The 23,496-nt window shown below is 40.0% G+C and overlaps 1 protein-coding gene across 1 annotated transcript in view; it reads left to right on the top strand.

Moving 5' to 3' along the window:
• The window catches only part of tshz1 (teashirt zinc finger homeobox 1), a 39,981-nt gene extending 31,238 nt beyond the window's left edge, over window positions 1-8,743 (top strand). Inside the window, exon 2 of the mRNA XM_058377681.1 lies at window positions 4,173-8,743. Coding sequence (XP_058233664.1) covers window positions 4,173-7,543 — 3,371 coding nt within the window. The 3' untranslated portion in view covers window positions 7,544-8,743. The remainder of the gene's footprint in view (window positions 1-4,172) is intronic.
• Window positions 8,744-23,496: the final 14,753 nt, after the last annotated feature.

Here is a 23,496-nt window from a genome sequence, read left to right as displayed (position 1 = left end):
CTGTGAGGTCTCAGCAGCCACAGTGACAGCTCCGCTCTGGACACAGATGGCCTCGCTCTCCTTCTGCACCACACACACAGACACACACACACAAACACACACACACACACACACACACGGGTAAACACAAGCTGACACATCTCCTCTGATTATTTTAGATATTGCTATTATCCCTTAGATAAAATTTAGATAAGAATGAAAATGTGACTTTTTAGTATATAAAAAAGTGTGTGTGTGTGTGTGTGTGTGTGTGTGTGTGTGTAGATAAAGTAGATAAAAGAGAAAAGGCATAGAAACATTTTTTAGGCTTTGTTCCTCAAATGAACTGTAAACATCACTAACTATAGCTTTCTGGTACAGCAGTGTTATTTGCATATCCCACATTTGCATACTGGAACCTGATTGGCTCTTATACTTTAATATGCAAAATAATCTTAGCTCACATTTTTCAATTGAATTTGCTGCCTTTGTTTCCTAAAGAAATATCGCCGAAGTGGCACAGAACACTGGAGTCACAATGCATTTCAATATCACATCAAGTGTACCACCCAGAATGCAATAATAATAATAATAATAATAATGTTTTGGAAATTTGGCATAACTTTAAATAATGCAGGACATTGTTAGAGGTCACGTGTGCATACAGATATTCTCATGTTCATATCAATATAGTTAATAGTTTGTTAAAAGTATTATATTATATTGTCAGAGTTGCACTGTTTCCAGAAATTGAACTTTCTTCTTTGCTAGCGCAGCAGCTTCCACTTTTCTGCTTCTTTTAATTGTATGTATTCTTGAAAACTTCTGTCCTTTTCTCACCCTTGACAGTACAATGTGGGGTTTTTTATTTTTTATTTATTTATTTTTTTTATATTTTGTTGATTGACAAACACAACAAGGCCCCCCTCCTCCCCTACTCCCCCTTTAATCCCTCTTTCTTTGTTCGGCGTGACGCTTAAAAGCAGAGGCTCAATGAAAGATGTCAGCAGTCAAATTTCTGATTGGGTTATTAAGTGCGAGCGCCGTTGCGATCGTCTGGCGGCTCCTTGACGCAGATGGAGGGGAGGAAGAAAAAAAAATTGCCAAGTCGGGCCTTGAAGGCTTGATGCACGGACAGTGACACGCCGGCACGCGTTGCCTGTCACACGCCACGTGGCGTCAAAGGCTGAAGAGACGTGTTCGTTTTAGTGTCAGCTTCTGCCCATCTTCCTGCGAATGGCTCTTTCTCTCTCTCGCTCTCTCTCTCACTCTCTCTATCTCTCTGTCTCTCAGTCACTCTCTAGTACTCTCTCTCTCTCACTGTAATTATAGTGAAAAAGAAAGTTCTCTTTTCTTGTTGTTTTAATGTGATAAGCTGTCGTAAGTGCTGCATTGACTTGAGGGAATTAGCCGGGCTGTGCTCCTCCGGGCGAATATTCCTTTCGCTGCAATTTCCGATAACTGAGTTATTTGACAGTTTGTAATGTTTATTTCAATGAGTGCTGTTGCTTTACGCCGCCTGCTTGATTTCTCAGCGGGCCTGATGGATTGATATCGGTGAAAAGTTTAACGGCGAGCTCAGATCGGCCTTCGGCAGTGTCACGCCAATTAAGTACTTAAATGAAGAATTAGATGCTATAATATTGATATATACTGAACACTTGGTAGACATTGGTTCATATTAATAAAAATGTAAAAAGAGTAACTACTCCTCCTTTTACACAGGCATCAGTCAGTCAGTTACAGCTGCTCCTGCGTTTCTTTCCCCAGCTTCTCGTATGCAGCCATAAATGGCAGCTAACAAACATCAGGTATCACGTCCGGTCTGATTACAGTATGCTCAGTAGCACGCTGTTTGAAGCTGACAGCACATCTGCTTGGAGCGCCTCAGACGGATCCTGGCATCTAGGACAGATAGCTGCTGGTGGCTCGCTGAGATAAAGGAGCAACTCTCAACTCTCAACACTGTCTGTCTCATTCTCTTCTCTTCACTATCTCCCTGCCTGCGTCTCCGCTCTCTCCGTCTCCTCCTCTTGCTCCCTCTTTTCCTCCTCTGTCTCTTCCGATTGGCTTCAAACCTGCACAGGCTGCTTTTAGAGATTCAGCTGTGTTGTGTTGTGTTCAAAATGGCTGATAAGAACAAACCCCCTCAGACACACTTCCTGCATAGGGTTTTTCAGAGCTGGACACATTCCGAATACACACACACACACACACAGACTCAGAGGTGCTTTGATGTGTTTCTCTGTACTCATTTTATTTATCTCCTGATGCAGATCGAAGCCAGCTGATGAAACAGGAATTTAATCCAACCATTCCTCATTACAAACTTGGTCTCTGGGTCCTTTATTCACTTTTCATTAAGCAAATTAAACAACTAATGTACCTCTCTAGCTCTTTCCCTCTCTCTTACTCTCGCATTCTCTTGCTCTAGCTTTCTGGCTGCTGTGACAGTGTGCTATTATTCTGTGTTCTGTCACAGCTCACGTTGCATACAATACATGGAAACAGTTTTTTTGTGTCTTGAACATGAAACCGTATATTTGAGAACACTGGAGTATTTCTGTGCCGTTTCGGCTACAAAACGGCAACATCTCACTTTGGATGTACGTGATAATAGCAAGAGAAATGTATTTACCAACAGTGTGCTAAATCATAACATAGCATAATTTAATCATAAACCTACTTGGCATTTCTTTAAAGAAAACAGACTTAATATCATTTGTAATGATCCATCTACTCTTAAACAATTAGAGTTCATTTAAATAGAGGGGTTTGTTTCGTGCTTCAGTAAATTTCCATTTAATTCAACATTCACGAACCAGTAATGAATGGATATCAGAGACTAATTAAAAGAGATGGTGGGTTTTACAAATCTCCTGACTAATTGATGACTAACTGTGGTCTTATTTAAGCTTAACGCTATATTAGATCATAACATGAAAACAGTATCTCAAGCGAACTTTAATTGTTAGGCAATAAAATGAATCAGACTTCATTTGCACTCATAGCATCATAACAAGCGCTCTTAACAGAAAATAAAATGATTTGCAGCTTTAGAATTTAGTCCATTCAGATGCTAAATATTCTCAGTCCCAATCAGAGTGGAAGCCAGTCCAGATTTTCCATCATTCCCTGCTCTCGCTGTCTCTTTTTACTCTCACATTCTCAGACGTGCACATACACCGAGGCTGCACACGCAGTGGACTCCCAGAGATTTAGTACAACATGGACCGTGACAACAAGACATGTCATTTCCACTCGTGCTTCGGCACGACACACTGCAAGAACTTCTACTACTGCTGCCAACTACACTGTGTGCAGCACCGCATCTTTGGCAATAACTCAGATGCAGTCTCCTGCCCAGAAAAGCCTGACTTGAGTGGCACAGTGGTGGGGGAAACTGGATCAAAGTCACTCACAGTCTGTGCCCTCTAACTATGAGGGAGAGAGACAGAGAGAGAAATCATAGTGTTTTTTTTTTTTTTTTTGGGCGGTAGTATGGCTTGCCTGGTAAATGGGGCAGATATTGAGACCTGGCCATTAATTTGAGATTTTACTGGTCTCATTTAAATATGACTGTAAAAGAAGTGATCAACAATTCTAAGTATACTCTTACCGCAATATTATCTGGCCAGTAACTCTACGTAAGATCTGAAGTACTGGGATAAAAATGCTGGTTTTTCACATGATAAATGTTCAGTACAAATGGATTTTGCTTTCTAATTTTCAGCTAGGCACACCATGAAGCTTTTTTTTTCCAAACACCTGTCTGATCTCATTTTTTTAATAATGTTCTTTTTTGCTGTTGTCCCTGGTTTTCATCCTCAAGGGGACTTATTTTTCTTGCTCATCCATGCTCTTCTTTACCCTTGCTGAGCTGTAATATTCGATAGCTTTGTTAGTCTCAGCAGTGAAGGGTACTATCTATCATAGTCAAGATATGGATGTTTGCCACTTTATAATTGCAAACCTGTGTCCTCTGCCAGGACTATTGACAAGAAATCTCTTTAGGATCATTATGTAGGCGTGCAAGCACACATGCAGGAAAATTTCATACATCAAATAATGCCTTAGAAACCTCAAAATAACTTTCAACAACTAAATCCATTTTGAAAGTTGCATTTTCTCTCCTTTTCTCTCCTGCTTCATCATCATTTTTTTCTCTTTTTTTCCCCTTTGGGTTTTCACAGCCTACGTGCCTGAGGACGAGCTGAAGGCAGCCAAGATCGATGAGGAGCACCTGCAGGATGATGGCCTCTCCTTAGATGGCCAGGACACAGAGTACCTGTGCAACGAGGAGGAGGACCCACGTGAGCAGCTGAGCTACCAGAACTCCCCTCTCAGCAATGGCACCAACCCTGACGCCGGGTATGGCTCACCCCTCAGTGACACCAGCGATCACCTGGCTGACTTTAAAAGCACCTCCTCCAAAGAGGGCCAGGAGAGGGATGAGACTGAGGACATGGAGACAGAGCCTGGTCTTTCTGAGCAAGACAGCTTGGCAAAGATGAAAGCCGCCTATGCAAACTTGATCTCAAATGCCTCATGGTCCAGCCTCACAAGGGAAATTATAAAAAGTAAACAAATTAATATCAGCAACAGCAGTACCGCAAGCAACCACAAGGGGAGCAATAGCATTATGAATAGTCATGCAAGTAACATTAACAGCAGCAGTGGAATCAGTAGTGTTAGCACAGCTAGTGTTAGTGCCACAACCAGCACCACCCCAAGCAACACTTCTGCCAGTGCCACCACTTTAACCAGTAATAGCAATGGGAATGTAAGTGGTACCAGTAGTGGAAGTGTCTCTTATGACTGGCACCAGGCTGCTCTTGCTAAAACATTACAGCATACACCATACCACCTTCTCCCAGAGCCCAGTCTCTTCAGCACAGTGCAGCTGTACCGGCAAAACAATAAGTTGTACGGGCCCGTATTTACTGGTGCCAGCAAATTTAGATGCAAGGACTGCAGTGCGGCTTATGACACACTTGTAGGCCTCACAGTACACATGAATGAAACAGGCCATTACCGTGATGACAATAAAGATCAGGAGGATGACATGGGCAAGAAATGGTCCAAGCCAAGGAAGCGTTCCTTGATGGAGATGGAGGGCAAAGAGGATGCTCAGAAAGTCTTAAAGTGCATGTACTGTGGCCACTCATTTGAATCTCTGCAAGATCTAAGTGTCCACATGATCAAAACAAAACACTACCAGAAAGTGCCTCTCAAAGAACCAATGCCAGCTCTTGCCTCGAAGCTGGTGCCCTCTACCAAAAAACGAATCTTTCATGACCTTGTGTCCCCCTGCTCACCCGAATCCATCACTAGCACAACAGGTGTTCCACTGACAGAATCCACACCCACCAAAGACCAAAAGGTTTCTAACCCCTATGTTACTGCTAATAATCGATATGGCTATCAGAATGGTGCAAGTTACACCTGGCAGTTTGAAGCCAGAAAAGCCCAGATCCTCAAATGTATGGAGTGTGGAAGTTCCCATGACACCTTGCAGCAGCTTACAGCTCATATGATGGTGACAGGACATTTCCTTAAAGTCACCAACTCTGCTTCAAAAAAGGGGAAACAGTTAGTGTTTGACCCAGTGGTGGAAGAAAAAATTCAGTCCATTCCTCTTCCACCAACCACCACACGTCTACCAGTTCCGACTATCAAGTCACAAATAGACTCTCCATTACAGACTTCTACATCTGAGGAGAGAAAGGATTCACAGGAGGAGAAAAAAGAGGTGAATGAACCAGAGAAGAAAATAAAAGAAGAAAAAGAGGACCCATCTGACAAACTGGAGAACTCTGAAAAACCTGGCCAGTACAAATATCTTAGAGAAGAGGATTTGGAAGAGACCCCCAAAGGGGGTCTTGATATTCTCAAGTCTCTAGAAAATACAGTTTCTAGTGCAATCAGCAAGGCTCAGACAGGTACCCCTACATGGGGTGGCTATCCAAGCATTCATGCTGCCTACCAGCTCCAAGGGTCAATGAAGTCGCTCTCTGCTGCCCAGAGTGTCAAAATGCAACCCACATTCAGTGCTAGCAGCTTGAAGTCTCTGTCAGCTGAAACCAGTGCCCTCATCCATTCTCCGGGAAGCCCATCCCCACCCCCAAACCATAAAAGCAATGTCTTAGCCATGGAAGAGTTAGTGGAGAAAGTTACAGGAAAAATTGTGTCTAAAAAGGAGAAGGAGTCTACCGAACGCATCACAAAACATGTCTCTACACCATCACCATCACCTGTACCTAAGGAGAAAAAAGACTTCCCGCAGCCAACTGACCTTAGCAAGCCTACAAAGAATGGCATCACTGAGGAGACAGAGTCACTTGGTAAGGAAGGGGAACAAATTGAGAGTCATGCTGAAACTCCAGACAAGAACGGAATGGACACCCTCAAAATGCAAGTCAGCAATGGGTGTAGTAGTTTGGGAATAATCACTGACCACTCACCAGAACAGCCTTTAGTCAACCATCTCAGTGCACTGCAGTCCATCATGAACACTCACTTGGGCAAGGCATCCAAAACCGTCAGCCCATTATTAGACCCATTAGCAATGCTGTACAAAATCAGCAACAACATGGTGGAGAAACCTTTTTACAGTCCAACTCAGGTTAAGCAAGTTGAGTCCATCAACAGGTACTATGACAACGAAGACCAACCGATAGACTTGACTAAATCCAAGAATAGCAATGGGCGTCCAAACAGCTCCTCCACTGTCATAAGCAACAGTAGCAACAGCAGCATTCCCAACAGTAATCGCCCCATTCTTTCCAATTTATCTGAATCCCTGTCTTCCCCTTTGAGGGAAAATGCTCTGATGGACATCTCGGACATGGTGAAAAACCTCACAGGCCGCTTGACACCAAAGTCATCAACACCCTCTTCTATCTCTGAGAAGTCAGAAGCAGATGGCAGTGCTTTTGAGGATGCCCTGGAGGACTTCACCCATGTTCAGAAGAGGAAAGGGAGGCAGTCTAACTGGAACCCTCAGCACCTGCTGATCCTACAGGCTCAGTTTGCGTCCAGCCTTCGTGAAACTCCAGAGGGGAAATTTGTCATCACAGACCTGGGTCCTCAGGAGCGTGTACATATCTGTAAGTTCACAGGTCTCTCAATGACTACAATCTCTCACTGGCTCGCCAACGTGAAGTACCAGCTCAGGCGGACGGGCGGAACCAAGTTTCTAAAGAACATTGACTCTGGCCAGCCTCTGTTCTTGTGCAGTGACTGCGCCTCCCAGTTCAGAACTCCCTCCACTTACATTAGCCACTTAGAATCCCATTTAGGCTTCAGTTTAAAAGACCTGTCAAAGTTGTCTATAGACCTTATGAGAGAGCAGCAAGCAGTCACAAAAATGATAACGGACAAGACTTTCAGTTCCCTCGGCTTGAACGAGGACGACTCTAATTCCATCTATCAGTGCAAACTGTGCAATAGGACCTTTGTCAGCAAACATGCAGTTAAGCTGCACCTCAGCAAAACACATGGCAAGTCTCCAGAGGACCACTTGATCTTTGTGTCCGAGCTTGAAAAGTTAGATAAAGCATAGAGGAGCAGGCCAGTGGCAATGAAGTGACTGACTTGAGAATCATTGCACTACATCACTGTTCTGCACTGCATCCGAACTGAGCCTTCAGTCAAAATTGATTAAACTTTTGTTGTGCAACTGCCTGACTGGACCATGAACTGTCTCTCCTTTTTCAGTTGTTGCTGTTTTTTCACTCTGTTGATTTCTATATCTTACTTTGTATTGTATTTATATATGTGTTAATTATGTGCATGTTTATTTTCCCCCCTAGTGATTCCAGATTTGAACAAATTTTCCACTCTTTGTACTTTGTGGAATTGAGAATGAGACCAGCATGGTATCCATGGGCATGGTCAAAACAAGGCTGTAACACATGAAAACAAGGAGTACCACGTGACTTTTGTTGAATCTATCATCCCTTATTCTTAAAATAAGTGACAATTTCAGCAAACAAATGTGCAGAAGCTATAAAGAATATATAGAGAGTATAGAGTTATTGTTTTGAGCTTGAATTTCCAAATTTGTCTTTATACCGACAATACTGACATCCCATTCAATCACTGAAAATATACAAAAGACAGCATTGTATCTTTCAAACCTCAACAGATAATGATTGACCGGCTGCTTCACATGATACACTTTGTGTTTCAAAAGAATTCTGTTCGAAAAATTTTTGTTAAATCGGTTGGTTTTGTTGTTAAGTATCTTTTTTTACTGTAGCAATTTGGAAATGTATGCTTTGGTACAGACTTTTCTCTTTCTATAGGTTTGCTTCGATTTCAACCTGTAAAGACTTAATCAAATCATTATATACAGTACATATATATTTAAATGATCTGCAACGATGTACATGTACATTTTTCCATCATCATATCTTGCCAGTTGCCGCAGCTTTGTTTGTATGGTGTGCATTCTTTTATATTGTCATTTTATATATAGTACACAAAAAGGAAATAATATGTAAATAGATATATATGCAGACGGTATGTGAACAGTAGCGCTGACGTTCATCCTTTTGGTCCTCCAGTGTGGTTAATATTAATTGGTTTGATGGAATGCATCCTCAGATGCACATTATGCCTGAGTGAAAAAGAGCAATGCACAACAGGAAAACCAGTGCATTTCAATGTTTTTAATCATACCATTGTGAAATGTCTCATCAACTCATAAAAAATATTGTTTTTGTCTCTCAATTGTAAAATAAATCCTGACATTTCTTGACTAAGTCTCCATTCTCTAATTGTTCTATTCAAGATCATGGGGATATGTGATGATGTCATTCACATCAAGCAAAGCTTTTGGAAACGGTAAACTCTAGTATGTTGGAGGGATCTGAAGTTTGTACACTTAGAAATAGATTTGATTCTAGAGGGGCTGGACAATTTCAAATTGGGGTCCTAAACTTTCTGCTAAATCTTTACTCAGCATTTTGTCTCGGTCAGTGTTGTGGTGGACCTACAGTATCCCAGGAAAATTGGGCACACGGAAGGAATACACCCTGGATGAGGCACAAATCCATTGCAGGGCAATCATGCACACACATTCACACACTTCAGAGCAATTTAGTATAACTAGTCAACTTTATTGCTATGGTTTTGCTAAGGTGGACCCAGAGAAAACCCCACATGGATGCATGGAAAGTGTGAAACTCTGCATAGACACAATCAAAATCAAACCAGGGATCCTGGAACTGTGAGGCGGTAATGCTCTCCATCACACCACTATGTCACCCTGCACCATGCCATGTTCAGTGCAAAAATTTGGGGGGTTTGTTTTGAATGAGCCAGAGAGAGTGCCAGCAATGAGCACAGAATTGTTACATTATTCAATATTTTTTCAGTCTAAATGTTCCGGTACATTTTCACCTTTGTGAAAGATGTCAATTCAGTGATAAATTTTTGTGCTGTATGTAAATGGGGGAATGTTTCCATGGACAAATGATGCTGCGAACAATCATTCACCAAAAAATAGAAAGGTGTAAAAAAAAAAAAAAAAAACATCTCTGGCAAAACTTGTCTGTCCAAGACAGCAGGCTGGAACAAACACAGATCTAGATTCCTCTTTTGTTAAGGAATTTAACACAATCCCTGTACATATTCTATGTAAATTACTATAATCACAACAAATGTTACAATGCAAGTATCTGGAGAACCAACCGAGACATCAACGTAGATGCCATTTAAGCAGATTTGCATAACTTTTGCCTACTCCAACAAATATTTTCCACAGGGTATTCCACAAGGTTTTCTGACTATATAGGAAAATGTCCAATATCTTTCGGGAATCCAACAATTTACTCTTTTCAACTCAATTACTGGGTGATTATGCCTATGGACACTGGGGCTTTAGAGCGTTAGAAAACCTGAGGGAGCCAATGACGGATATACATGGTGTTTGCCCAATAATCTAATCCTCCATTCAGAGAAGCTTTGGGGAGTTTCCGTGGTAAACCTCTTGTTAGTTGTCCTATTTGAGAATACAATCTCACTCAAATTGGCATGTTTTGATTTCCCAGAAGTCCCATAGTGCGTACGCCGAGCCTCAGCGTCGAAGTTCTGCTTTTCTTCAATTACTGCAATTTGTCATTCAAATGGCCCGTGCTGCAAAGAAATTTACTTTGGATTTTGTCAGAAATTAAAATGAGCATGAATAGAATCAAATACGTTTTACAACCCAGGTCATAAAATTGTGTCATTTTTTTCAAGTGCTGATTGTCCAACCTGCAGAAGAAAGAAAGAGGTTTAAAAAGTTGATGCCGTCCGTTTAATTCAGGTCTCAAGGTTCAAGCAAACCTTGAGACCAAGTTGGGAGTTAAACAGACTTAACAAAGCATGAAGTCACAGTTTTGCCTCCAGAATAACGAGATGAAAGAAACATTGTTATTAAAATCATACCTTTCTGAGACGTAGAGATTCCGGTGTATTATTAAATTAAGCCTTCTATTTTTCCTGACATATGGGTACGTGACTCTCAGTGAAGATAAAGAGGACACGCCAGGTTTCTCTCCAGAGGAATTTCACAGAGCGACTTCCTGCCTGCCTGCCATTTACTTTTACATTTGCCGGAGGCACTGCGTTGAGAAACAATAGAACAACGGCGTGTTTCACACTGAATCGCTTCGCACTGAACACAGCTGGTGTTCTGTACCTTAAAGCTAGAGTTCTATATAAGCGCTGAAGCTTAGGGTGAAATGGTTAAAGACAACTGAGAAGGTAAACACTTAGAGATTTAGAGATTTAAGCACCCTCACAGGTTTGTTTTTCCAAGGCTTTATTTTTTTTATTTATTTATTTTAATATGATTCCATATTCAGTAAGTAGAAGGTGAATACTATTATTTACTACTTATTTTTGTCTGCTTTCTCTGTAAAGCATTATTTTGTGTACTGTATCGTAGAGATAAGCAAGGAAGATGCAAATTGTAAGAGTCTTGTTTGTTTTGTGGCTTTAAAGCTCCATCTTTCCTTCTACTTTAACTTAATATTTCAGCGTTGAACCTTGTAAAAAACAATAATTTAACCATAAAATAATGTCTTAACCCATCTCAGGCAACCGTTTTTAAGGCTGCTGAAAATGACTATTTTTCTTCTTAAATCTAACGCATAAGATGGTTGTGGGGATTCATTTTTTAACCTTAGAATTATTAAACACAAAAAATGGTAACCTCATCCACACTTATGGCATAAGGACTTTAAGGACGTACTAATTATTTAATATATATATATATATATATTATATATATATATATATATATATATATTTTTTTAATTTTATTTATGTTTTTTTTTTAATTAATAACACTATCAATACATTTCAGGTAATGAGGTTGTATTTAAATTGTGTGTTTTTTTAATATTATTTTAATTAATAATTATTAACAATATTATGTAATAATATTGTGTTTTTTAAATATTTTTTATTATAATATCTATTTATTTATCACATTAGCCAATGCATTACAGTATAATTACGTACTTTTCTTTCTCCTACAATTTTCAGGAATATTTGTGGAAGTTTTTCAGCACGACTGAGTGAATTTTGTGCAACTGCAATGCACATTTTAACAATCTCTAAAGGGAAGAGAATGAAAAAGGTTGCTTGAAGCATGAGATATGGATTCATGCATGAATGCACAATAAATACAATTTGAGAATTATATTTCAGGGTAAAGTGTAGTTACAGTGGACTGGGACAGGCAAATATAATTCCTAAGTGCTGTATAGGTATTAATACATATTAATTAAATCATTATCTATATTTTTTGAATTATTTATATAAAACATACACATGTACATAGTTTGTTAAAACTAAACACTATAAACTGCCTTTTTCATAAATACATATTTGTAAGCATCAGTGATACAAACGGCACTTTAGCCGTTATATATTTAGGACATATAGCATGATATTAATGGTAGTACTACTTTAAAATGCACTTTTCACAGTACACCATCATATCTGTATGCTGTCACAAAGCTGTCATTGTGTACTGCAAGTACAACATTCACAACCGAGTGTGTCAGAAGATCTTCTAATTCACAAAGACAGCTATGAAAGAAAACGTTCCTGTACATACACAAAATCAATTAATTTAAAGGCCTATTCATGTCTTTAAAATCCACTTTCCCTCCTGAATGTTGTTTAGTCTGAAATTGTTTTCTTTCTTTTTCAAAAAATGAAGCACATTTAGGTCTATCTCGCAGGCAGATGATAGCTGTCAAACGAATCAGATCAAGTAAAATTGAATCACAGTTGAGCACACAGAAGAAAACAAAGGCCTGTCAGCTAAATACATCAGGCTGATAAATTGTAAGGCCGTTTTGATCGACAGGCCTAGAACATATTGTACATTTCAGGGAATAAATACTTTGCATCCTTTCCTGTGATGGACTGCGAGATCATTGCAATGAGAATTATTTGAAGTTTCTTTAGGAATTGACGCACGCCGCGGTGCGATTCGAACCGGTGCCGTAAAATGGTTGTGTTGCTGTCAAAAGTGAGCCGTGTTTGGAGATGGGATGTGTGCGTTATTCATCAGAGCGAGGACGGCACTGTGAAGAATGGAGATGTGACAAAATCGCTCCTTTATCGAATAATGATGGCTGACACAGGGCCTAATGGATGCAGTGTTTTTAATCTTGGCTCTGTGATGGACTCCGCTGGCAGGCCTACAGGTGTGCTGTGACAGCCCGTCTCTTCTCTTACTCATCACTTACATACAGCAGACAAGACTTCATCCTTCTTCTCTAAAGCACTGGCACTTCTGATTTAGAAAAGCACAAAGAGGGCTTAGTATTCTCTGACCCTGAGCGTTGAGTTCGGCAACCTTCTTAATCGTGCTAAATCTCGTACAAATCACTTGAGAACTTGGGCAGAAGGTTCCACGCTGTTGTGCGACTCAACTCTCTAAACTTCTTGTGTTGTATATATCACGCAGTATCTTTTAGATGCTAACAAGCCAACGTTCCATACTGGTGCTGTCCACCTACACGGTGAGTCATTGCAAGATTCTGATATTTTCAAACTTCAGGCAAAATAAACACCTCACACCAACCCCACGCAAGTTGTTCTATCAGCTTTATTCGACACTATTAACTCGTCTTGATATGGTGAGTAGGATGGGATACCCTTGGGTTGCAAAGATGCAACTTCTGTACTGCTCATATCCTCTGTGAAGCATTCTATTCTACGTCTAGCGTCTTGGGAAAACTATTCACGTGGACAAAACTTAACGTTTTCTATATATAAATATATTTCTGGAAACTACATGCTCTTCTGAACTCAAATATGTTATCCTTTTGGATGGCAACATCAGCTATATTAGTCTCTGTCTCATCTATACAGTCTGTAAGTTCTCTGCAATGATGATGATGATGAGCCATTTCAAGACTCAGAACCTGATTAGACACTTAGCGATTAGGCAAATATTGTCCTATTTTGCTATAACTATCCAAAAAAGCATGATTACAGCATGACATTCACATTTAGCTAGCAATGTTGTAGATGTTTCAACTGGCATAAAAATTCAGTCCTATGATTTTGCAGGCAGAGAACAAGGCACAATTAGAAAGCAAATGAAAATGTTGTTTCGGTGAAATACATTTCTGTTTTCAAGTGTCAATATATTACATATCCCCCCCCCCCCCCCCCAATAATTTTTCCCTGTTTTGTGACATCCAACAGTATTTCCCACTCTCTAACTTCGATCAAGTGTTAATGGATTTTTTCTCTAAAAATTTCATAAGAAAAAAAAAACACTATTTTCTTTGCACTTTAAGGTCTTGGACACGTAGGAACATCTCTTCTTCCTGACCACCTCATTTCAATTCCTTCAATTTTATCAAATTCCCCTCGGCATGAGGACTATTTATTCTCACTCCTTTAGTCTTGTTTTTGTAATTTTCAATTCCTTGTTGAATGTTAAACATTTGATTCGAATCAGGCAGAGCTCTCTTTAAAGCAAACATCTTATAATTTCAAACCTCCTTTCCTGCGGTGGCTGCACATATTTTCCACTTAAAGTGATTTACTGACATGCATTCATGAGTGAATGATTGAATTTTGCCAGGCCTGAGTGATATTTGCACAGCATGTAATTGCAGAGGGCGGCATACTGAACAAAAGCCTCGGCACATGTTGCTATGGGATTTCGGTGCAATCTCTTCTTAAATTGGTGTTTTAAAAAGAAAAATGAGAGCAAGTGAGAAATAAAGACAGAGAGATTGTGTGTTGGCAAATTAACAATTAAAAAAGAAAAAAAAAGAAAAAAAAAAGATGGCTCAGTATGGATCTGGGATCTGTAGACATATTTATGAAGAAATATATAATAAAATTCCAGTCCCTGGTGCTCTTACTAGCAAGAAATCAGTGCCACTGGTAAATTTGTGCATACCTGTCTTGTGGGGTCTATGACAGCTCTCTACCAGAGACAGGTTGATAGGTTGTATGATGTAAGCACACCACACACAAGACAGACGAATAGTTCAACATCCTTTTCCCCCACACATTATTGTGCAAAAGAAGTCAAAATGTGATTTCTTTTATTATTATTTATTCTTATTATCATAACTTCTTAGTTCGAACTCTATTAGCATGGAAAACGAGCAAGACAGCCATGCATCAGAAGTGGACATACTGTATATGTGAGACTAGTCCTCTTCTCTTTGGTTGTGAGTGAAAATTTTAGCCCTCCGCGCCACACCATCCTCTCCAGTACTACAAAGAGCACTAGCATGTCCACCCCACCGCTAGCTTAACCTGACACTAGCGCATGCTAGTTTCCACATGCCTTTGCTTGTTTTGGTTTGTTTTAATCGGATGGAAGGGTCCTAGCGACGTTGACATGCCTTGGCTCACGGATACACACACATACACACTCGCACTCATGCATACAGTCAGAAGGACAGTGGGCTGTCCGGCGCAGCATCATTAGCTCAGCGGAGACATGGCGGCCCTGACACATGTCGGACGCTTGCGCATAATTTGGAGGTAACACCACGTTTGTGTGCAGGCATGCTGTCAGCCGTGCAGCAGGAGCAGAGGACACTGGGACGGGGGGGAAATCGGTGCGAGGAAGAGATGGAAGGGTTTTATATGGGGGAGTTCTGCTGGGCTCAAACGACTGCTTCCCCTTGACGCTAGAGAAGCGGAGGGGCTGCGTTTCAAAAAGCTACTGCAGCGATCATAGTCTCCGTCCAAGAGAGGACCTGCCAATGTGGTTCCTCCTCAAACACGGCCTAGCTGGGATTCACTATTTGGCAAGTTAGACATCACCTTTCAGGCCAGTGCCAATTGTCATGCAATTGAATCAGCATAATTTGACACATAAGACATGCCTGGTTTCTTTATGTCGCCACAATGCTGCTTATTTCTGGTCGGGACGAGCAACAAGAAAAGCCATGAGGATCAAATGTAAAAAAGAAAGCGTTGTAGGACACATACCTATTCCCCATCCTCTGACATGTACTGTGCAATAAATAGGAACATTCTTTACAATGAAGCCGATCCATTCTTATATACTTTAATTATGTCTTCGGGAGCACCCCTAGTTCATCTTATATGTACAGTATGAAAACCTTCACGTTGCATCCACGGACAATCGATCAACGTTCAGAAGGAGTTCTTCCTGTTTTCCAGCCCTGTACTTTAATATATGCAGCACTGTTGCTCTGTAGGTATTTTGTCCCCTTCATCCATCAATCTATCCATGCATTATGCATATCAGGGGTCATATTGGTGGCTGCCTCCTCCTGCACAGGCGCTAATCCTTATCTTAAGTGTAATAACAAGATTAGCCAAGGTACGGGGGCTTACAGGAGGTCCTGGTTTGACCACACCAAGGTTGACAAGGCCAGGGCAGTGTGGAGATCTCGCACACTCTACCGAGCCTGGCTCATTGATTACCTTAACACACTACACAGGCCTGGGGTTGGGCCTAAGTAGTGTTTGGAGGCAGATAAATGGCAGCTAGCCACACACAGCGGGGGCCAATGTCATGCAAATGGTGCAGCGTAGGTTGCGGTTGGTCAAGCTGTGACTAAGAATGATTTCAGGCATTTCATATTTTGGCCCTTGCTGCGTGGTATAATGTCACCGAATTGTTTAATGGTTTAAAATAATAATTAGACAAAACCCTCCAGTGTCGCTATACTCCATGGATGTTTAATGTCATGAGGGTTGTTAGGGATATAAAGGTCAAAAGGGTAAACGAACAGAATCACACTAATGCAGAATCATCAGGGTGATGATCAGAATCATCAGAATCACACTGGAAAAAGTCTAGCTTGAAGTGCTAAAGGATACTAACCTTAAGACTATGTCTTATTAACTGAAGAGAAGACATGCTCAGTTTCAAGGGTGATATTAGACCTGATTCTGGTAAAAGATTTTTAAAAAATGAAAAGAATTAAATCAACTTCAGGACAAAGAAAGAAAGAAAGAAAGAAAGAAAGAAAGAAAGAAAGAAAGAAAGAAAGAAAGAAAGAAAGAAAGAAAGAAAGAAAGAAAGAAAGAAAGAAAGAAAGAAAGAAAGAAAGAAAGAAAGAAAGAAAGAAAGAAAGAAAGAAAGAAAGAAAGAAAGAAACCTGCAGAAAGGTTTTGGGTGGGTGGGTGTAAGGGCAGGAGGGAGCTAGGTAGGGAGGAAGGAAGGAAGGAAGGGGAAACAAAACATTATCATTAGCACTGGCTGCACTAAATTGTCACTAGTAAATGTAAAATGCCCTGTGTATAGTGCCCTCAATTCATCCAGGGTGTATTCCTACCATGCCCTGGTTGGTTTGTGGAATAGAATCACATACAGCAGATACAGAAGCTGAATGAATGAATGTCTGGATAAGTGGCATTGCTTAGTTTAAGGCTTAATTACTCAACACCTGCTGTGCACTTTTCTGGCCACAAGCTTCTTACTTGAAGTTTTAGAGCAAGATTGTCAAATTGAAAGTCATATGTTTTATTTTATCTTTAAAATTGATCAAAAGGTTAATTTGAGGCAGTCAGTGGTGAGTAAATGAAATACCTTGATGTGTTGGCTAGTTTTAAGTTTACTGTGCTTTAAGAATTGATATCAGTGAAATTCCTTTGCTACAGTCCTATCCAGACACATGATAAGTAGCTCATGCACTACAAAAAGTAGCAAACTTTAAACATTTAACGCAGACAAAAAGACTGAGCAAGATGGAAAGATGGCTGTGGAAAAATTCAGTTTAGTCTTTTGCCATGTTAGAAAAAAATGGCCTCTTCTTGTGAGATTAGTTATTTCTTTAAAGTTGGAAAATAGCAGACTTTCTGGAGATAGCTGGAACTTTGGTTTGAGAGTTCTCTAGCCATCAGACTTGTTTACTAAGCCAGGGTCTAAAATACCATCAAGCTAAAAACCTTTCTGAAAGATGTTAGTACAACTTTAAAGAATAGTAGTTAATTCAAGTGCTTGGTGAAGCATTTAATAAGTCTTTGAAGACGACCAGTGACTCAACTGTTAGCTGTCAGCCCCATTCCCAAGTCCACACCTAATCCTGAATGAACATACCGCTCGGTGTGTATAAACAGTCTGACTCCATGTTCCATTCTGAGAATGTCTCCATTTTTCATGGCTTCCTGGGTGCAACATCATCAGTGTTCAAGCTCGGAAATGCCCCGAATGTATGCGAGGTCCATAAACGCGTCAGCCGTTAACATTTTTTATTCTTCAAAAGGACATGTCCCATATCTGTCAGGGACAGATGCTCGCTGATGAATGATATATGCGCGCTCAGGACGACATGGCTGACTGCTGTGGGCGCTGATGTTTAGAGTCTATTAATTTTACAGTGCAAGTTGGAATTATCCATCTGCTTAAAGGTTAACTGCCTCCTTGCTTGTGAAGAGTGCATTTCTCAGTCACGGCCCATGTTAAACACGTAGATGAAGCATGGACAAAGTTTATTCGAGTCTACCGGGCACGTCGAGTGAAATAACAGCGAGGGCCCATTAATGAACGTCAATCACGGTGTGTCGCGCCGCTGTTTTATCGGCTTGGCTCGGACATATGCTTCTTTAAGAGATGTATTAATAGGGAGACAAACAATCCACTTAATGCCCAAAGTGAAGCGGAGAGGCGTTTTTACAAGTCTGCAGATGAGCTTCGCTTTCATAGATGCTGTCCGTGTGCTGATTTAGTGCAGCGCCTGCCACTCGCCTGTCAGTCGGCCAGAGTAATCTCTCTTTGTCAGCTGCCAGAGGGGGTGAAGTTCATCTTTGCAATAACGTTAAATGCACCGGTGTTCCCTGTCTCATGCATATGAATGGATATATATAAATAGGGAAGTTGAGAAGTAGATATATCGGGTGGGTGTCACTTCAAACTTCCTCATCATCCATAATAAAATCATGTTGTGCGGTGCTTCACAGGGAGCTATTGCTTTCCTGGAATATTCTAGAACAAAACCTGTTTTAAGGTCTTTTCGGCTTCACAGACGTTATAAGCAGACATTTTGGAACCAGAAAGCTTGAACAGTGCTGTAAAAAAAAATAATCAGCTACCAGTGGAAATTCCAGCTGCATAACTGGTGGTAACATCACTGTTTATTATTAGTTACGTCAAGATATTTTTTGCCAACAATTCATCTAAAATGTTTGGTGCAGTAGGCAGAGTTGGTGCCTTGATTGGATTCAGTCTTGAGCTCTGTGTGGACTTTTGCATGTTCTTCCTGCATCTTTTTTTTTGCTCCAGATTCGCTTAGAAATCTGATGTCTTTTTGTTCATCGTGTCATATGATTGCAGCTGGTCCTAAGCTGGTAAATCAGTATCACCATTTTATCAATGGTGTTAATTTTATTTTACCTTCTCATGGTGAAGGAAAATGAACTAGAACCAGTTCTGGTTGTTCCATAGAGTGGAAAAAAAGGCTTCTGAAAGGATTTAATATCATTTGCACCCTGCTGTAATAGTCTGATATGTGCCATATTGGATAAGGTGTTATATTGAATGTAGGCCATGGTTCCTGTTTGAGAAAAAAAAAAAAAAAGATATTCATATGAGGATAATATGCAAAAAATAAATATATTAAGCATTAGCTAATCATGGCCTAGCATAGAAGCAAGATTTTTTTTTTTTTTAAATACCATCAACAGGGCTTTCTCTGAAGTGTGTTTCTTTAACACCTCTCGGCAAGCTCGGCTGCAACACGGCACTATTTTTATTGACACCCTTTGAAAAACAACAACCACAAGGCAAGCTGTCACTCATGTTCCCCTTTTCACTCTCTTCAAATCGGAGAGGCAGGGCCTGCTCTATCTCCAACATGGCTCACTCACTGCTGCCTCCACTCCCGGGCTGACACGTCCCTTCGCTGCTCGTTGTCACCTCACATACACACATATACACGCGCGCACACACACGCTCCTCGACGTGCAACACTTCCAACAGAGCACACGCCCACACACACACGCACCACCACAATGTGACAACTCCAGCGCAAAACACACAAAGCCCCACACACACACACACACACACACAAAACCACGTGGCGAGTTAATTCCCGCCCGCGTATGTTTCTTTGTCCACATTCGGCTGGTGTTAACCCAAACCGAGATGCCAAGAGAGGGGTGGTGTGTAGAGCAAGAGAGGAGGGAGGGATGAAAAAAAAAAACACACACACAAGACAGACAGAAAGAAAGAGGAAAATTGAGCTTCAGCATGTGCCAAAGTCGGCACTGCCAGTCAGTGACACGTATTTTGACAATCATAGGCTGTCATCACTCTGTGATCAGAACTGTCAGAGCCGAGGCGGCCAGGAGATGAGCCGAGAACTGGCAATCCTCACTTTTCCTCCTCACAAAGCACTGTCAGGAGAGTCACTTCTGGTATTTATACACACATACGTACACACACCCAGCAAGCCGACAAATCAAACATGTCACCCGAGCCATGTGCGGCACACAAAGAATGATGCGCAGATCCGGGGTTTGAAAGTTGGAAAAGGCATATCTGTCTAAAAATAAGCTTTGTGTGACATTATTTCACACAGGAGATGTGTTATATGCAGTCTTCTTAATGTTATAATACTGCCCTGTAATACTGTGTTCTCTGTGTCCATGTGGGTGTCCTCCAGGGTCTCTGGCTTCCTCCCACCTCCTTAAACATGCATTCTATGGAACGGTGATGCTAAAATGCCCCGAGGTGTAAATAAGTGTTTAAAGGTGTGTGTGTGTATATGATGCTCTATGATGGACCAGGGCCCCATTCCTGTCTCACACACCCAGTATTCCTGAGAAAGACACTGGATCCTACTGACCCTGATCAAGAGAAAGAAAAATGATGGGTGTGTAATGGCCTGGAAAAACAGATTTTATACCAAAAGTAGAGTTTTTCACTGCATAATTCTCTATTTCAGAAAAAAAAAATCCATAATAACAAGGAATGTTCCATTCGAACCTTGTCTTGTCTTTCTGCCTTGCCCCATCACTATAAGCATCAAAACAAAGAACATCGGACAAAGTTTTCAAAATGACCAAATAAAAAGATATTAATAAGAAATTTAGCCAACAGAACAAAACTGGATGAATAAATAAATAAATTACTCCAGCTTGAACAGAATCAGTCAAGTGAGCATTAGATTTGATTTTGGCTCTCAGAAGTGATCCGATCTTGCTTTTACAGATGATTTTCCATCTTGGCTTCATGCAGGCATGCAGCTTTAATAATCGCAGCATGGCCAATGTTCTTAGCAGACATAGCTGTTCATTACACCAGTGACCTGATGCTGAGACTCCAACGAAGGCAAAATGTCATTGGAGCTGATCACCATCGAAAACAATGAAACGCTCGTCATCGTAGCATCGGCGTTAGAAGAAGTGATTCGAAATGACAGCTATGATTATTTCTAAAGCACTGCTTGCCAATGAAAGGCTTTTTAGCATAAGTTTCATTACTGGGATTTTCTGGTAGAGACAGGGTTCATACTGCAGGCACTGGGACAGGGGGTTTGACACGTGGAGGTGTGTGATGGACACGTGCTTAACACTCGCTGGACAAGCCTGTGAGTGGAGAAACAGAGATACAGTGATACAGAGTGTGTGTGAAAGAAGAAGAAAGAAAGAGGGAGAAAGGGAGCTGTAGCATGCCATCTTGTTCGTTCCTCAGTGTTCTGTCGACTTCGATCTCGAGCAAGATGGGCCACTGGTTTTACTTTTCAGAGAATAAAGTATGGTAGATCCCCTTGTCCTTCAACCGCACAGTGTAGACATGTGAGGGGAACATCGTGCTTGGAGAAAGAGAAAGCAGACATGAGGGAGAGAGATAGAGAGAGTAGACATGAGGCAGAGCAGACATAAGGACGATAGATAGATAGATAGATAGATAGATAGATAGATAGATAGATAGATAGATAGATAGATAGATAGATAGATAGATAGATAGATAGATAGATAGAGACAGGTATATAGATAGATAGATAGATAGATAGATAGATAGATAGATAGATAGATAGATAGATAGATAGATAGATAGATAGATAGATAGATAGATAGCGTAGACATAGGGAAGTGAGATAGAAAGAGAGCAGACATGAGGAAGAGATGATAGATAGATAGATAGATAGATAGATAGATAGATAGATAGATAGATAGATAGATAGATAGATAGATAGATAGATAGATAGATAGATAGAGACAGGTATATAGATAGATAGATAGATAGATAGATAGATAGATAGATAGATAGATAGATAGATAGATAGATAGATAGATAGAGACAGGTATATAGATAGATAGATAGATAGATAGATAGATAGATAGATAGATAGATAGATAGATAGATAGATAGATAGATAGAGACAGGTATATAGATAGATAGATAGATAGATAGATAGATAGATAGATAGATAGATAGATAGATAGATAGATAGATAGATAGATATATAGATAGAGACAGGTATATAGATAGATAGATAGATAGATAGATAGATAGATAGATAGATAGATAGATAGATAGATAGATAGATAGATAGATAGATAGATAGATAGATGAGGGAGAGAGAGCTCTGACTGGCTTTAACTGCTACAGTTATTCCAACAAAAAGCAATATTTCAGTTTTTTTATCTGCTCATGTAATCTACTAAAGATCCTTTACAGAAAACAAACAGAACCTTCACAGCAGCTCTATCTGAATAATTTCTGATTATTCCTGTTCATTTTTCTCATGGAATATTTTACATAATTCATTTCTCTTCATGTTTTTTCACACGCCGGACATGTGGCTTTATTCCTCATGTTATTCACATCACAGTATGTGGCATGCGTTTACCTCAATTCAATTTCAGCCCATAACATGTTGAAATGCACGTTCACGTCTTTCTCCCACATGATCACATATTATACACAGAATCACAAGGAGAATGTGTGTGTGTGTGTGTGTGTGTGTGTGTGAGGAACAACAATTTTATTTAGCACACAATGTTTTAGCCATTTTTAATGCTACATATTTCCAAGAAAATTTTGGTTTATATATATATATATAAATAAATATCTGATGGATTTACATATGGATCTTAGGTGGATGTTTAAACAAAATTGACAAAATGTCAATTTACAGTAAAAGATTTATAGTAAAAAATTCTAGTAGAAATAATGGTAAAGTGGGTGGAGCTTTAAACTTATCACAGTATTAAAGCAATGATGTGAAATAAACCTTTTTTTATGTTGAGCTTTTTAAATTACACACATTTCTGATGTACAGACGTTAAAAACCCATGATCTTCCCCTTATTTGCAGTATCTCTTACAATAGAAATGTACACACACTTTCTGCACTTACACTTTACTTTTTTTTTGGTGAAAATGTATTACTTTAATTTGTATTACATTAATTTGTATTACATTAATTTGTATTACATTAATTCGAATTCAGGTATTTACTGTTAAACAGGCAGAACAGTGGCTTAGTGGTTACTCCCAGTGGTTACTCCCAGTGGTTACTCCCAGTGGTTACTCCCAGTGGTTACTCCCACCTTGTAACCACTTTGTAGGTACAGTAAATGAAAGTATGGTTGCTATGTACCAAGATCTTGGTGGCTACAAGGTATTATAATAGACCAATCTGGCAACCCCATTCACTGTACTATTTGCTGTTTCTCCACTGACAAGAGGGCAGTGTGATTCCTGGACCAGTGGGCAAGCCAGTAGTGCTTGCTGCACTTCACATTATTGACCACTAGGTTGAATAATAAATCGGGCAGTGATCACACTATCTCACAATCATACATTTAGAAAGGCAAAGAAATCAGTGGAACATCATCTAATATCTACCAGACCCTTTTTTTCCCTATTTTATTTTATTTTTAAACTGATTGTCACTCAAAAAGGGTAGTTGTTATATCTGTAAATACTACTTGTGCTCAGGCTTAGTGCTTAGGTTTTTTTATTAACCTTCAATAAATAAATAAATAAATAAATAAATAAAATAAATAAAATAAAATAAAATAAAATAAAATAAAATAAAAT

Source organism: Hemibagrus wyckioides, linkage group LG24 (assembly GCF_019097595.1).
Source record: "Hemibagrus wyckioides isolate EC202008001 linkage group LG24, SWU_Hwy_1.0, whole genome shotgun sequence".
NCBI lineage: Eukaryota > Metazoa > Chordata > Actinopteri > Siluriformes > Bagridae > Hemibagrus > Hemibagrus wyckioides.
Note: the sequence above shows the minus strand (reverse complement) of the source record. Positions and strands in the feature narration are given on the sequence as shown.